Source organism: Mauremys mutica, chromosome 1 (genome assembly GCF_020497125.1).
Source record: "Mauremys mutica isolate MM-2020 ecotype Southern chromosome 1, ASM2049712v1, whole genome shotgun sequence".
Classification (NCBI taxonomy): Eukaryota; Metazoa; Chordata; order Testudines; family Geoemydidae; genus Mauremys; species Mauremys mutica.
The window spans coordinates 101,063,420-101,078,578 of record NC_059072.1 but is presented as its reverse complement, the minus strand read 5'-3'; the positions used below and the strand labels follow the sequence as shown (position 1 = coordinate 101,078,578).

At 42.0% G+C, this 15,159-nt stretch overlaps 1 protein-coding gene across 1 annotated transcript in view; it reads left to right on the top strand.

The window, feature by feature from the left end:
• Positions 1-10,170, top strand: part of STAB2 (stabilin 2) — a 140,472-nt gene extending 130,302 nt beyond the window's left edge. The window contains exons 64-69 of the mRNA XM_045001297.1: positions 97-216; positions 1,128-1,286; positions 4,687-4,794; positions 6,109-6,237; positions 8,101-8,220; positions 9,242-10,170. Of these exons, the coding sequence (XP_044857232.1) occupies positions 97-216; positions 1,128-1,286; positions 4,687-4,794; positions 6,109-6,237; positions 8,101-8,220; positions 9,242-9,292 (687 nt within the window). The 3' untranslated portion in view covers positions 9,293-10,170. The remainder of the gene's footprint in view (positions 1-96; positions 217-1,127; positions 1,287-4,686; positions 4,795-6,108; positions 6,238-8,100; positions 8,221-9,241) is intronic.
• The last annotated feature ends 4,989 nt before the right edge of the window (positions 10,171-15,159 follow it).

Below are 15,159 nucleotides of genomic sequence, written 5' to 3'. Positions count from 1 at the left end.
TGTTTTTTTAACATAGTATTCGTTCAGCTTTTGTCACAATAACTGGACCATAATCCAGATTGCCCTCAATTAAGAATGAATTTTGTTTCTTCCTAGGAAGTCCTGGTTTACTCTAACAGCTCCACGAAAGGCAGAGAGTTCCTGAAATACCTCACAAACTTGTCAACCCGGGCCACTCTCTTCGCCCCAAACAATAATGGGCTAAGAGAAAATGAGGTGAGCATCTATTTATCCTTTTCTTTCATGGTATCAGTATTACCTCATTCTCAGCAGGCATGCTGGAGTCCAATAGTAACTGTTTAAATTTAATTTGAATGAATAAATCTCAGGAAGAGATGGCAGGCCGGATGGTTTTACTAGGTCGCAAATCAGATAGGAAAACTTGTCTCTTTCCTATTTTTCTCCCGCACAATCATGAATACAAAGCTACATATTGTTGGGCCCCTTTTAAGAATTTTCCATACAGTGGGTTTTGTTGCCATATATGAAAGTCCTTTCGAGGCAAGGTCAGCTCTCACTTATCTGCAACTGCATCTGTAAGGACAGTTGTTAAAAGAAAGTTGTGTGTAATATTGGTATCTGGTATTTACTACACATCCATTTAGAGGAGGTTATTCTTCTACCTTATCATGTCCTTCATCCCTTTCCAATCAACTGTTGCTTTAAATTTTATGGGTGGAATCCTGGTCATTGACTTCAGTGGGGTAGGAGTTCATCCTCAGGCCTGGGTTATCCCACGGTAGGACCAGAGTTCATCCTGAGGCCTGCGTTATGCCCCAGTGGTGCGCTAGGTAGTTTGAAACTTGTATATTTCTTAAAGGTTTCCCACAAACACATTTTTTAAAGAAGTGGGCTTGGACCGTTGTTTGATTCTACAAGGGTCCTCTGAGCCTGTGATAGTGCAGAAAAAGCAGCAAGAAGGGGAAGCCTTTTGTCCAGCTAACATGTTTTGTTTTGTGTAATACTCTAGGGCCAAAAGAGCCACAGGCCCTCTTGCTAAAGACCCGTCAGGGAATGCAAATAGCAAAAATGGAGAATCTCAAGATCCATCCAGGGAACTTCATCGAGTGGTAAAATCAGCTGGGTGAGTTAGACTCGTAAATGTGTCTATTTTCCCTCTTCTTCAGACACTTTCTGGACGAGACATTGAGTATCATCTGTCCAATGCCAGCACAGTGTTCTATGAAGACTTGACCAATGGGACTACTCTTCAAACAAGGATAGGGAAAAGACTCTTAATTACATACAGCAGAGGCCAGGGTTACCAAATCCCGACAATGAAGAAGGTATCTGTGTTAAAAATAATTCTTCTGTCCTCACTCCTATCCACCATCTTATCCTTTGTCTTCCTTATTAGCAAGCACCACACAATCCAGGGTAGCACTGCCCGAGGGAGAAGCAACAAGCCAGGAGACTGCAATGATTTCTAGTGCAAGTTATTCAGCATTTCATTATAAGGTGCTGTTGAGTTACAGAAAGCTTGAAACATGGGGTGGGGGAAGATGGGGTTGGCCAATATTGCCAGAAGCATGTAATGGCACAGTGCAGGCTTGGGCCTAACTTGCACCCCAGAGTGGTAGGAGAGCTGGAGCTCAGTGGGAGAGGGTGAGGGGCATTTAGTTTATTACTAAGGAACATTCTTAGTTCCTGATCGAAATTTTTAATTAAAAACAAAATGGACCAAAACTGGCCTTTTAGAATGAACATTTTCACAGAAAATTGATTTTTTTTAAAAATAGTTTCTGCCATTTTGTAAAAAAGCTGAAAACCCTCCCCTCCCCAACAAAACCAGAAAAAGTCAAAACAGAAAATTCTTAAATTTTGGAAAAAACATACATTTTCATTTATGGTGAAAATTTTCACCTTGTGCCCCAGCTCAAACACTTTGTATGACAACAGCCTCTATGTAGCAATTCCCTTGGGCTAAACTCTGGATGCATATGTAACCCACACACCTCCTGGGTGTGGTGTTCTGTCTCATCTAGTGCCACCAAGACCACTTAGAGAGAGAGATTAATAAATTTGCTCTACAGTCTTAGCTAACAGGCAGTTGGCTTTTAGCTCATGCAGTAGAGGCTCATGCACTAAGTTCCAGAGGTTCCAGGTTCAATCCCATCTGCTGATGACTGGGGTCTGTTGGCATTACACATGCATAGCAAGACAGAGTCCTTGCCCTAAAGAGCTTGTCATCAAGCAAGACTCTTGCAGACAAGCTTCCAAAGAATGTGTGGCTAGTGTTCCTTGGCTAGAACAGAAGCGTGGGCTTCTGAGGAAGGTGACACATGGGGAATAAATGAGAGCTGGAAAGAAGATTGCTCTGGAACCCTTCCCTTGCCCCTGTCTCCAGAAAAACATTCAAGGGTGACAATTACAGCATGTCAGATAAGGAATTTAAAAATAAAATTCCACCCTCCATTCTACTCTACTACCCCGTTAGAATATACTATAACAGCCAAACCATTGTCTCAGCATAGTACTAAAATAATCTTTTCACTGCCACTTCCTCCTTGTCTTACACTTGAGTTAGAAAATAACCAGAGATCTATTGGGGGTGGGGGGAAGTTGCCCTCCTTGAACCTTGGTTTGTGGGGGATGGGGAGGTGTCTTGTTCCAGTCCATGTGTCCAGTTGATTTTGGTCTCCAGGTGACTTGCAATACACAATCCTCCACCCCTCTGTTTAAAATCCACCCAGAGAACATCCAATTTATTTTCTAGTCCCCTTGAGGACTCTCAGCATGCACGTGAACGAGCATGGTCCAAATACTAGAGTATGCTCCTGTCAGAAAGTATACTCCAGCACGCACAGCTGTACCCCTACAAAGGTGTCTCTAGCCCCTTAAGCACAGGTCACATGTTTGTACAGTCATAAGCCAACAGCAGGCTGCAGACCAATCTTCAACCAGCTGAGTTAAACCATCTTCGATTTTCCTACTTACAGCAGTGCCCAAAGGCGTGTAAGAGTGGAAGGGAAACGAAACAGCTGTCTTACAAGTGTGCACCCTCCATTCAGCTAAGCACTTGCTTCTCTCTAGCATGATGAAACAGCCCCATAACATGCTTTCAAGGCATTTTAAATAAGCACTGATGGGCTAGTAAAAGTAGGGAAGATTGAGATTATAACCTAGGCAGTAACAGTAATCATTTTCCTATTATAGTGCCTGTTTCACTTCTTCCTTCTGGTGGCAACATTACATTTGTGTTTGCAAAACTAAAAATGCTTTAATCTAATCCCTGAGGCCCTGGCACAGATCCACACATTTACACTGGAGGACATCTGCACAGGGAGTTATTTAGAGGTCAAGCAAACACCTGCATCCACACCCTATCGGGCCATAGAAACTGACGTTCCACTTGCAGTGGCTGAGCTCTAAATCCTTTTCATAAGAACGTTCATGCTGCCAGGAGAGACTATAACTCAGAATCATGCTGGGTGACTTCTAGCATCTCTTGTGTAGTGCAAACGACAGTCCATGTGATTCTGTTCTGTATGTAGAAAAGGCTACTTTGCTCACTGTTGTCACAGCAACAAGCTGCAACTTACTCATGAGCAAGATCATCTGTGCTAATTCTTATTTAAAATAGAATGCTTTAGACAGGGTTCAACAGTGCATGTGGTTTTAGAGGGACTAGAAAAAACAGGTAAAGATGACTGTAGCCCTTGCCCTCAGCCATGCCCCACATACAGTGAGCATAGGTCTGGGGTAAGAGAAGCTGTTTGCAGCTTCCTGATCCTGGAGCCAAGCAGAGACCAGTTTGCCACTGGTGTCACTGAGAACTGCCCTGCCTCACCAGCCAGAGATTGTCACATCCCTCCCTCAGAAACTCCCCAGGCACAGCTCTATAGTGTAGGAAGCTGGATATGCTACATCTACATCAGCGAAAGATTCCTCAACAATGGAAGAATCACCAGATGGTGAGCTCCAGCTCCTGTGTGCCATAGCAGCAGGATAAAAGGGACCAGACAGAGGCTCGAGATGGTTCCATAGGTAGCAAGAGTTCAAGATGAGTTTGTCAACTGCATTTAGAACAGTCTGGAGTGACTGTAGGACTGGTTGATCCATAGCCCATTACTGCTCCCTTTTCATCTCCAGATTGTCCATTCAACTAGAGCCCAGGGAAGCAGTGACCAAATGCTGCCATCCAAGACCTGTTCCATGGCCTATAGGAAATGAGTTGGTGGGCTCAGACTGGTTGACAGGTGTCCACCTTGCAGTGCCACCCGCACAAATAGTATTTAATGATAGTGTCAGCAGAGAGCCAAAAATTGATGAGCATGGAGATGACAGTGCTCCTGGCCAGGGTTGAGATAGTGGCAAGGCCACAAGGAGACAATTGTCCTGTTGCTACCGGTATTGTATTTTGCTATTGAGGCAAGATTGTCAGTTTCATAAATCACTAAAAACATGACATAGATAAAGGGACAAAAATTAATTTCCTGGCATTGTCCATTCCTGGATTCCCGCTCCTGTTGGTTAGCTCTGGCCCAGAGGAGCCCTCAGAGGGTTTGAGCAATTGTAGGCTGATGTCCAATAACCAGGTAGGGTATTTTCTTTAGGCAAATGTATAATTACACAAGAAGAGTCTCCCTCTTCTAATCAGACATAGGGAAATAAATCTAAATTTTACTTTGCTCCTGAAGTCAGGAAGGTCAAAACTCAGTTCCCACTGTTCTTTTTCTTGATTAGAATGAGACCAGATATGTGGATGGAAAATCTATTCTTGAATGGGATATCATTGCTTCCAATGGAGTAATCCATGTCATTTCAGAGCCCTTAAAAGCTCCTCCTCCACCTGTAAGTTGTTGTTGTTATATGTTTTGAGATCATTGCTGAATAACTTGTCCATACAATCTTCCTATAATTCCTTAAAAGTAGCCTGTCAGTTGCATTCTGGTTTTATTTCCAGGTTAAGAATTTACTTTAGTATAAGTTGAATTTAAAACTCAAGGACAACGTTACTGGTAGAGTTGGTCAATATTTTTTTTTCTGATGGAACAATTATCGGCTAGAAAATGCTGATTTGACTGAATCAAGTAATTCTGTGGGAATTTGTCAATTCCATCAAACCTTCCTATGGAAGCTTCAGCTCCCCCAGATCCGTGGCTCCCCTGAAGCTAGCTGGGACGCTGGTTTACCACACCAGAAATTTTTGAAAAATTCCATTTTGGTTCTTCCAAAATGGAGTTCTTTGAAAGTTTCTGTCCTAGGGAAAATTTTGCATTTCTGATTTTTCATTGCGACGCAGAACAAAAACAATTCTGTGCAGTTTTCTGCAGGATGGAAATTCCAATTCCCACATGATTTTGATTAGCAGATTATCACCACAAATCATACCAAGATAGCAAGGCTCATGAACACACTTAGATTCTCCTTTCAGTGTGTGCAAGTTTGGCACTTTGCCACATCCTGAGCAAGATCACCCTAAGAGCTCATCTACACATAAGTTGTACTGCTTTAATTACAGCTTAGGTGTAATTGTACCAGTTTGACCTTCTCAGTCCAGTTAGAGTGGAACAACCCCATCTGGTGTCGGTGCAGTTATACTGCTATACGCATTTACAGCAGTGGAGCCTGTCCCTGTACAGAAAGAGGAATCAACTATTCCAATCAAAGGCATCTTTCTACTATATAACTGCATCCGCATTAGGGGTTGTACTAGTGTAAGTATTTTGTTAATAGTTCACACCCCCAGCTAACAGACAGAATGTGTGTGTAGACCAAGATTGTATCATTCTACTCCCACTTACCTGCACACAAATTCTATTGCAAAAGGCTACATTTCCCACCTTTACAGTACAATTGCCTGACTATGTTTTTTCCATAAGAAGGAACCTTCCCTGGGGAAAGGGATTGCTGCTGATCAATGAGCAGCTTGGAGTCTGTTAGAAAAGGAGGGTTTGTTTTAACCCCCATGGTTTATGAGGGTCTTAGACCTGGGAATTCTCAAGCATAAAAGCAGATCAAGAAGAATTAAACTAGAGGCAGCATCCCTGCCTCCTACCCTGCCATCAGCATCCTTGCAGTGTACAGCATTTTAAATTATGATCTACCACTTTGGAGTGATGCTCAGCACCCAGCTCCAGCGCTTCCTCCTCTCTCTATGAGCAGGCTTCTCTCCACGCTGGATATGGAACAGGAATATTCTTCGCCATCATCCTGGTTATTGGAATCGTGGCTTTTGTCGGGTACTCGTACTTCAGATTCAAGAGGAGAAATATTAGCTTCCGGTATTTCAAGGTAGGAGGAGGTTGACTGTGAAATTGAATGAGAAGGGGTCAGCACCTTCTCATGCCCATCCCCATTTAGGGGCAGATACAAGCTACGATGTCCATCCTGTTTGGGTCTGTCTTCAAAAACATCCATCCTTGTTACTATGCTAGTTAGTAATTATGCTTGTTTGCGTCAAACCATCCCCCAACGGACACAGCTGCCTCTATGTGCGGGGTCAAAAACTCTGTTCCTGAGAATCTAGGGGCTGTTCCTACACTTGGAGAGGGACAAAGTCTCTTAAAATGGTCACAATGGAGCCTTGCCCAGGCAAACCAACAGCCTGCACAAGAAACCTCCCAGCTTCCCTCCCACCCCAGCCCGTTTACCTCAAAACAAGGACAAGAGACATAGTCTCTGCAGTCAAGGGAGCGCAAGAGCCTAAACAACGAAGCGGCAAGGCTATGGCCCATCCTACTCAACAGCAGTCCTGAGTGGGCCACATGCTGTGTGTGGATGCAGTGTGCATGCTGTCCTGCACACCAGGGTGAAACTGCTTGTCTGAGGCATAGTCCTCCCAAGAACTCCCCCTAGGGCAGTGTTCACACCCACCATCCACGGCCACAGCCTTGCTCTAAGCTTGTATTCTACAGCAGCCCTGCCACAAGGTCCTATTTCTCCAGCTCACCTAGACACTCAGCTTCAGGAGACCGTTAATTTGGAAGCCTAACTATGCCCACATAAGTGGAACACCACCCAATACCCCCATTTTACTACCAACCATCATGCTAGTCCTGGGCTTGTCCAGCAGCTGTGTTTGAACCGAGATTTGATAGCAAGGAAAGCAGAGATTTAGACAAATTAAAGCATTTACTAAGGTTCTAAAAAGTAAGCTTAGATGCGATATTTAATGTGGAGCCAGCCAACACCAGTTAGCTTTGCACAGTGCCACCACAGGAAGCAATCCAGGAACAAAACTATTCAGCACAAGATACAAGGATGGATGGCGGAAAAAAAAGAATGTGTGGGGTCATGTAAAAGGATCAATCTAAAAGAAATTTCCCCCCAGAAACAGCCAGTTTTTGTCTCTACCTATCAAACGCGCTGGCTTCCCCTCTGCCCGGTGGGTGCTCAACCCCCTGCCTCTGGCCCTGCCCCTACTCTGCCTCTTTCCACCCCCTTCCCCCAAGTCCCCGCCCCTGCCCCAGCCCCACCTTTTCTCCGCCTCCTTCCCCGAGCACACCACATCCCTGATCCTCCCTCGCCCTTCCAGAAAGTCCTAAGCACCGCCAAACAGCTGCTAGGCGGCAGGCGGGAAGTGCTGGGAGGGACGCGGTGTGCACGGTAGAGGAGGAAGTGAGGCAGAGGTGGGGGGAGCTTGGCTGCCGGTGGGTGCGGAGCACCTGCTAATTTTTCCCCGTGGGTGCTCTAGCCCCGGAGCACACGGAGTCAGCGCCTATGCTACGTATTCTAGCTCCTGCATATAATATGAATAGTCATTTAGGGTTGTAAGAGGAATATTGACCAAGGGAAATGTGATTTATTTGTATTATGCACCCCGAGGCCCAAAGTGAGATGGGGAACCCGGTCTGCTAGGCATGGTACAAATACTGCTCCCCATGCTAAAGCATTTGCAATCTAAGTAGAGAAGACAAAGGGGGTGGGAGAGAAAAGAGAGTGATTTGCTTAAGGTCACGTGGTAGAGCTGGGACCAGAACTCACCTCGCCTGAGTCCAAGTCCAAAGCTTTAGCCATTAGACCACACTGCCTCCAATCACTACACTGCTGCAAATTACTTGGTTATGTGCGGCAGAGTCAATGGAACTCTGAATGCCTCACATGATATGCTAATGCAGAATGATGGATTTTAAATGGGTGTATGGTTTTATACAGTCAAAAGAAGACATAGATGTAACAGCACTAGACAAGCCACGGCTTTCAAACATCACAAATCCCTCCTATGAAAGTTCTACTCCTCCTCCACCACCTGAGCCTGCCTATGATCCTTTCGCTGTAAGTTTTCATTTTGATTTTGGAGACTATGATAACAGTTTAAGATCGTGGCGATGGAATTCTGTAATGGGACAGTGTCTAGCTGAAAGTCGGGAAGGAGGGGGTCTATACTTGGGGGGTGGGGGGATAAAAATCCCACCATTGCTACCACTTGGCCAGCTCCGCCAGTAGCAATAGCAGGACTCTAGATCACTCAGCAGCATTTTAACAACCAGAGCTAGCTGTAAAAGACACTGCGGTTAAAACACTGGTGGCTGCTAGTAACTTTTTTATTCAAACATTCCCCTGGACTGCAGTTACTGCCTGATTGGTAGCAAGGGTAGGAAATGTGTAGAAGAAGCCTTATTTTTTAAAATAAGTTTTCCTTATCTCAGCTGCAGACACCTTATAGCAGTGGTTTCCATCCTGTTCTGTACAATGACCCCATGTAAGAACAGATGTTCCAGAGTGAATATTCCTATAAAAAAATGTGCATGTTGCTCTTGTATCAGAGTTTGATGGTCATTCAGTGGCATTTTACGAGCCTGCTGTTACACTTAGAAAAAAGTTTGCAATAGCAAGGGGACACAAATACTTGGGGCACTATGTAATCCCTCCCTCCATAATAATAATTGCAGGGAAAGGTTAAAGAAACTGAAGGCAAGTGGGGTTAGTCCTTGTGGCCCCAATTCAGCAAAGCACTTAAGCATGGGCTTCAAAATCCTATTGATGCAGTAGAACCAAAGCCTGAGCTTTAAGGGCTTTGCTAAACTGAGGCTCTTAGAGGGCTGATGACTCACGTTTACTTTGCCTCCTTTCATGGTGGCTGGAGTCAAACAACATGATGCAATGCTGTTCTGGATGTAGGATGAATGACATTTTGGGGGAAATCTCTCACTGAGAATCTGGAATGCAGTTTAATGTTTGGCTGGGTTTGGGATTTCCTGGTGCACATGCAATAGGCACAATACGTATAGAAATTCACTGTCAGGGAACTTCTAGATTAGGCAATAGAGTCTAATACTTCATTTATATTTTATAGGATTCTGATGAACAGCAGCTTGTAATGAGTGGGCCTCATGATCAGTTTTGAAGACTGAAGCTGGAATTATCAACAATGAAAAAACATTTCTCTACAGTCTAAAATTAACATTTACTGTGAATAAGCCCTGCCTAAGCACTTGAGGGGGAAAAAATTACCTTTTATAATTTTTTTTAAAGTGTTTAAAATGTAGTCCTAGGTGTTTAAGTCAGGGAATTTGCTGAAAAGTTGGTTGCATGTAAGGAATATCAAGTTCCATTTTAAACAAATACAGAATTAATGTAGAAATGTATTCCTCTGCCTAGGAGACATTTAAAGGTTATTTCTATTTAAGGACATAGCAGTTGCTAAACAACAGCCCACAATGACTTACAGTTTTTCAGAACACCATGTAGCCACTTTGATTTACAATGCCCGTCTTTTTGTAAAAAGATCAAACTGCCTCCTAAACACATAGTCCTGATGGCCTCTGACAACTGTACTTGGAGGATGTACTCTGTGTTTGCTACCCTTGTGTCTTTATATCTCATTTTGTCTTGGGGTCGAATCCAGAAGTGGCTGACAAGCAGCAAAACTCGCAAATATTGCTTAATAGCATTATGACCTTCATTTTTAAAACTGTTTGATTTTAATGCTCTTCCTTCTAAAAAGTGAACTAATTGCGAATGCAAGCACAGTATGTCTGGTTTGCCCACTCTGAGCCATTTATGGATTCTTTGCATCATTGTTATGAGGAAGAAATATTCCTTGTAGAGGAATTAATGAGGAATGCAAGTTATGTATGACTTTAACCTTGTTTCATTCTTCTATTTCAAGTCATTTTTGTGCAGAATAAACATTCTGCTTGTTTACTGCCTGCTTTGCCTTCCCCATTCACTTTTCAGTGGTCTGTGTAAAGTAAAGTAAAAAAAAAAAATCTTCTGCCTTGTCGGTGTAGTGTATTTGTGTCAACTCTGTTACACCTGAGATGCAACTTTTAAATGAACAGTAATAGCAGCTGCTGTTTCTACCTGTACTATAGTAAAATAAATAATGAAATAAAGTTGGGGGCGGGGAGGTGGGGAAATTCAGTCTTAAATGATGAAGCAAGTCTCCAGCTGACTGGAAAGGCTACATAACACAGTAAACCTCAAGGAGAGAATTTTATGTTTGTGAGAGCAGTGGTGGTAACATTTCATTTCAACTATAAGTTTACTGGCATTCTCTTCTCTCTCTTTTGTAAGAAGTCATTTTTTGTGTAGCACCAGATTGCTTTCAAATAAATATCCCAGGGTTTTTCAGCAGATTAAGCAATACAAGCAAACCACATAGGTTACAGTAGCACAGTGTATGTCTACAATAATAATTTAACAGCTGTGAGTGGCCTGTGTTAGATGGCTTGGGCATGGACTGCAGGGTTGTAAAATTGTGGTGTAGATGTTCAGGCTGACACGGACAAGCCACAGGTGTTTAATTGCAGTGTAGATATACCCAGAGAGACCCAGCACTTGTTGTTGTAGTCAGACTCGTGTGAGGAATTCCAAGTTTAAAGGGTAAATGAGTGAACAAGTGAGGCAAAGACTACAGCAATTTTCATGTTTATCTCCTCCCTTCCTGTTCTCCACACACACGCATTTTTACTTACATTGAATTTAAAAAAATATCTAGGATAGTTTTTCCACATAGTAGGCCCAGCTAATAAGCTTCCTGCCATCCCCTCCCTGTCATCAAAAAGATTAAGGCTCTTTAGGGACCAGATAAATCACCATGCATTTATTTTTGTAGCAATCGTTAAATATTCTTCACATAAAGTAACATTTTCTGATCATTTATTAACCAAACTATTAATTTTTGCACTTCTGATTTAGATTAAATATAGGACAATTCATCTCACTCTGGTTGAGTTTAAATATACTCCAAAAATGAATATAGACACACTGCATTTGAAACATGCTGTAAAATCTGCATGAGAGAAGCGATCTGGCAGTGTTAACAAAGGTAATTAATACAGGAAGTAGGAGGTACAGAGCTCAAGAATTCTGAAGCCATTACAAAAATACCAAAATACATTTTTAAAGTTATGCTGAAGTAGAAAGAGCACTCAAACACTGAAGCATATTCATTTATTTATATTTTCAAAAACCACTAGTCTTAAATTCATATTGTACACGGTGTGCTTGAACACTAATCCCCGTAACTAAAAATGTCATGCAATATAAATAAATAAATAAAAATCATAATAGCTGCTTTCCATCAGCTCTCAAAGCAATCAACACCAAGCATAACATAACATTTTACTGTATTTTAAGTTAGGTTGAAGTTTTTCATCTTGAAACAAAATGCACAGTAAATGGACGGATAAAATATTCCCACACAACAATTTCACTGTTCCTTGCTTAAACACACTTTAGCAGTGCTCAGAAGGACTCACTCTTTACCTAGATTTAGAAAATTAGGCAACAAAGGCTCATGTCAAGAGCCATAAGCATCAAAGTGTTCTAACAAATGTAACCACTCAATTTTTAAAATGTGACATTAACTATTATCTGCTGGTACTAAATCAGATGGAAAAAATATACTGTCTATTTTCTCTTAAACTAGTTATGCTCTGCAGTACAAATAATATCACTACTTTATAAAGCACTTTGCTATCCTTTGGGATATGAAATGTGCTATGTATAGTAACACCAAGTTTTGTTCTATCTTAGCATGATAACACACAAATTGACATTGGCAAATTGAGATTACCCCCCCCAAATTTCAGCATACAAAATAGACTAGATATCAAATTATGTAAAATATTAAATTAACTAGAACTTGCACTGTCCAGTCTAGCCTATAACTCACCTGATAACACTAGAGTAGGTACCAGTGGAAGTTTATACTTCTGTCCAGCAAACAACAGTAGGACAGTCAGTGGAACGCATACATTTCAAGTCAAGTATAGTCTACTCATATGTATAAAGAAGTACCTAACACCCTAGAAATATTGCACATAGTCTTAGAAACCAAGCTAGAGAAAACTTCAAGCAATGCTATCATATTAAACCTCCATGGCGATTTCAGGCATCCATGTTTAAAGGAAACTTACACTGGATTTGTGCAAGCAGTTTTTAAATGTTCATTTTGCAAACATGTTTTTTAAAATGTGGAAAATATTGCATATGAAAGCCATTATAAACATTAGACACAAACACATGAACAGAGATGGGTTTAAAAAAAAAAAAAAAACCCATAACTTTTGGTCACCAAAAGTTTATTTACACTATGGTCATTGCTGGAAGCAAATTATGCCCTAAAAGGAAATTGGCAAAATATATAGCAAGAATTATTCTTAATTATATTTTCATATACTTTTTAAAATTAGAACTAAAACATAGGATATATTAAAATGAGTTAAGCTATACGAGTTCTGAAATGGTTGGGTAGGGAAGCATTGGGTTTTTTGTCTTTGGTCACAGAAGAGGGAAAAACCCTGCTTAGAAACTTCTGTAGTGGTTTATTGAAGTGCCACTGCTTATTTGATGAAACATGCTTCAGCAGGCGCTTCCTTTGTGCGAAATTCAGATAAGCTTCAGTTCACTCTTAAACTCTGGGAACTAAACAGTGCGAAATTACCTGCTCATCTATTACCTAGTGTGACATTCTATATCTTGGAGGAGCACCCTGTAACCTCCATATTCCTCACTTATATATAATTGTGATATTGTTCATAAAGCAGGCTGTGTGAGGTATCAGGGAAAGGTTATGATCCACTGAAAGTCACTGTTCTATCAAAATATGTATATCAATAATGCATATGAAGTTATGAGAATTGTGTTGTATGGTTGTCACTAAAATATGCTGTGGGTTTGGGAAGCGCCCAGGTACTTGCTCTCCAGAGACAATGCCAAGGAAAGTAACCAACGCCCAAGTGGTGTCAAACAACCATTGTCCAGCAAGGAAGCTACAATGCAATGACTCACCTGCATAAGGTCACATCAGGGGAATTGCTCAACCTTGCCTGGGGACTCAGCAATGCCCACCAGACATGCCCGGACTTGTGCTCCCCAAGCACATGGGACTGAGCATATAAAACAGAACATAGTGGCCACATGCTGGGCCTTTCTCCTGCCCCCACCTATGCTGCAAGCACAAAGACACTCAGAAGAAGACTGAAGACTCCAGCCCAGGTTCAAGGGACAAACCGGTGTATTAAGGACTGCACTATCCAGTGGGGTGTGAAAAACTGCTTAATGTAGATGTTGCCCAGTCTAGTAGGGTCAAGAGTTTAGAATGCGTGCTTATATTTTCTTTTCTTTTGGTAACTGACTTTTTGCCTATCGCTCATAATCTATTTTTTTTCAGTCAACAAATCGGTTTAACTGTTTATCTTTACCAGTGAGTTTGCCTGAAGTGCTTGGTAAATCCGATCAGGTTTGTAAAGGCTGGTGTATATCCACTTTCCATTGATGAAGTGGTGAACCAATTAATAAATGTGCACTGCTCATCTTGAGCAGTGCAAGATGGCATATTCCTGAGGTACAAGGTTGGGAGCTATGGGGATTTGACTCTGGTGCCTTTCTCTGGGTGATTCATGAGTGGCTCTGGGAGCATTCATGCAATCTAGCTGGGCATTGGGCTTCTCATGCGGTTGTGCTGAGTGATAACAGCACCTGGTGGGGCTTGCTGCTTGTCACTAGCAAAGCACTGAGAGAGAGAGCCCAGGCTGGAGAGAGTTAAGGGGGCACAGTGATCCCACAGTCCCAGGCTGCACCCCAGGGATCCCACCACACCTAGAATTTCAGGTATTTAAGTAAATAAAGCTCCTTGCTAGTCTGTACAGTCCCAATTACTTTGTGTGATCTAATTAGTCTTCCTTCCCCCGTTTTGGGGGTTTTAAACCAAAAAGATCAGATATGATTTTACTTTTCATTTTTCTTTTTCCTCCTTTGTTTTTTTTCTAACTCATTTACCAAGACTGCACATTTATTTTGAAACGTAAAAGTAAAAATTACAGAAGGCTACATCAACGTGTGATGAAGGCTTAACATTCCGAAACACAGAATATGTCATAATAAGACACTGTTCAATGTTGGGGGGGGGAGGCTGCATTTTATTTGAACATTCATTCATAGTATTTCCCTGATAACTAGGACCTAAATATTCAAAAGGTGCCTACTTTGAGATACCATCAAAAGGGCAACTGTTCAGCACTTTCTGAAAATTAAGCCATTTAAGAGGTCCAAAGTTGGGCACGCAAAGTCACTAGTCATATTTGAAAATTTAGGCCTATGCCCAGGGACAACATATTTATCACATATAGAACACAGGTTATTATATGACACCAATGTAAAATGCATGTGCAGATAGAAAAAGCAGCCCATTAATGAGTCTCTGTAAAACTACAGGTTTAAAGATCTATTGTAACTCAAGTATCCAGCACAGAAAGTGACTATACTTACATTACTCCCTCTCCACCTCACTGTAAACTGTTTGATAATTGTGTTTCTCTCTGAACTCCCAATAGAACTTAAGATTTTCAGTCATGTCAAGATACATCGGAGTCACTGGGTAGAGGTCCATCAGACCAGCACCAGAAGAGACAGGCTATATATTTTTTGTATCTTTGTGAACCGCAAGGCTGCAGATACGAGTTTCAATATGAAAAAAAACACAAATGTTCCCTTCCAGCCAATTCTGTTTTGGGGGTATATTTCCCCCTCCCTCTATGTGCAAGCATAAGTCCGATTATTTTGAAGAGGATTTATACATAGATACTCCTGGGGGAATTCTGCACCACTGCCACCTGCAGAATTCATGTCCACTGCAGATTTCTTTCCTCCACCCCCACAGAAAATAGATTCTGCCAGAGAGGCACTGCAATTACACTTTTTGCCCACCAGGGGCTGCTGTGGCACCAGAACAGAGGGGAGTCAGCTCAGGGGCCAGAGCAGCTG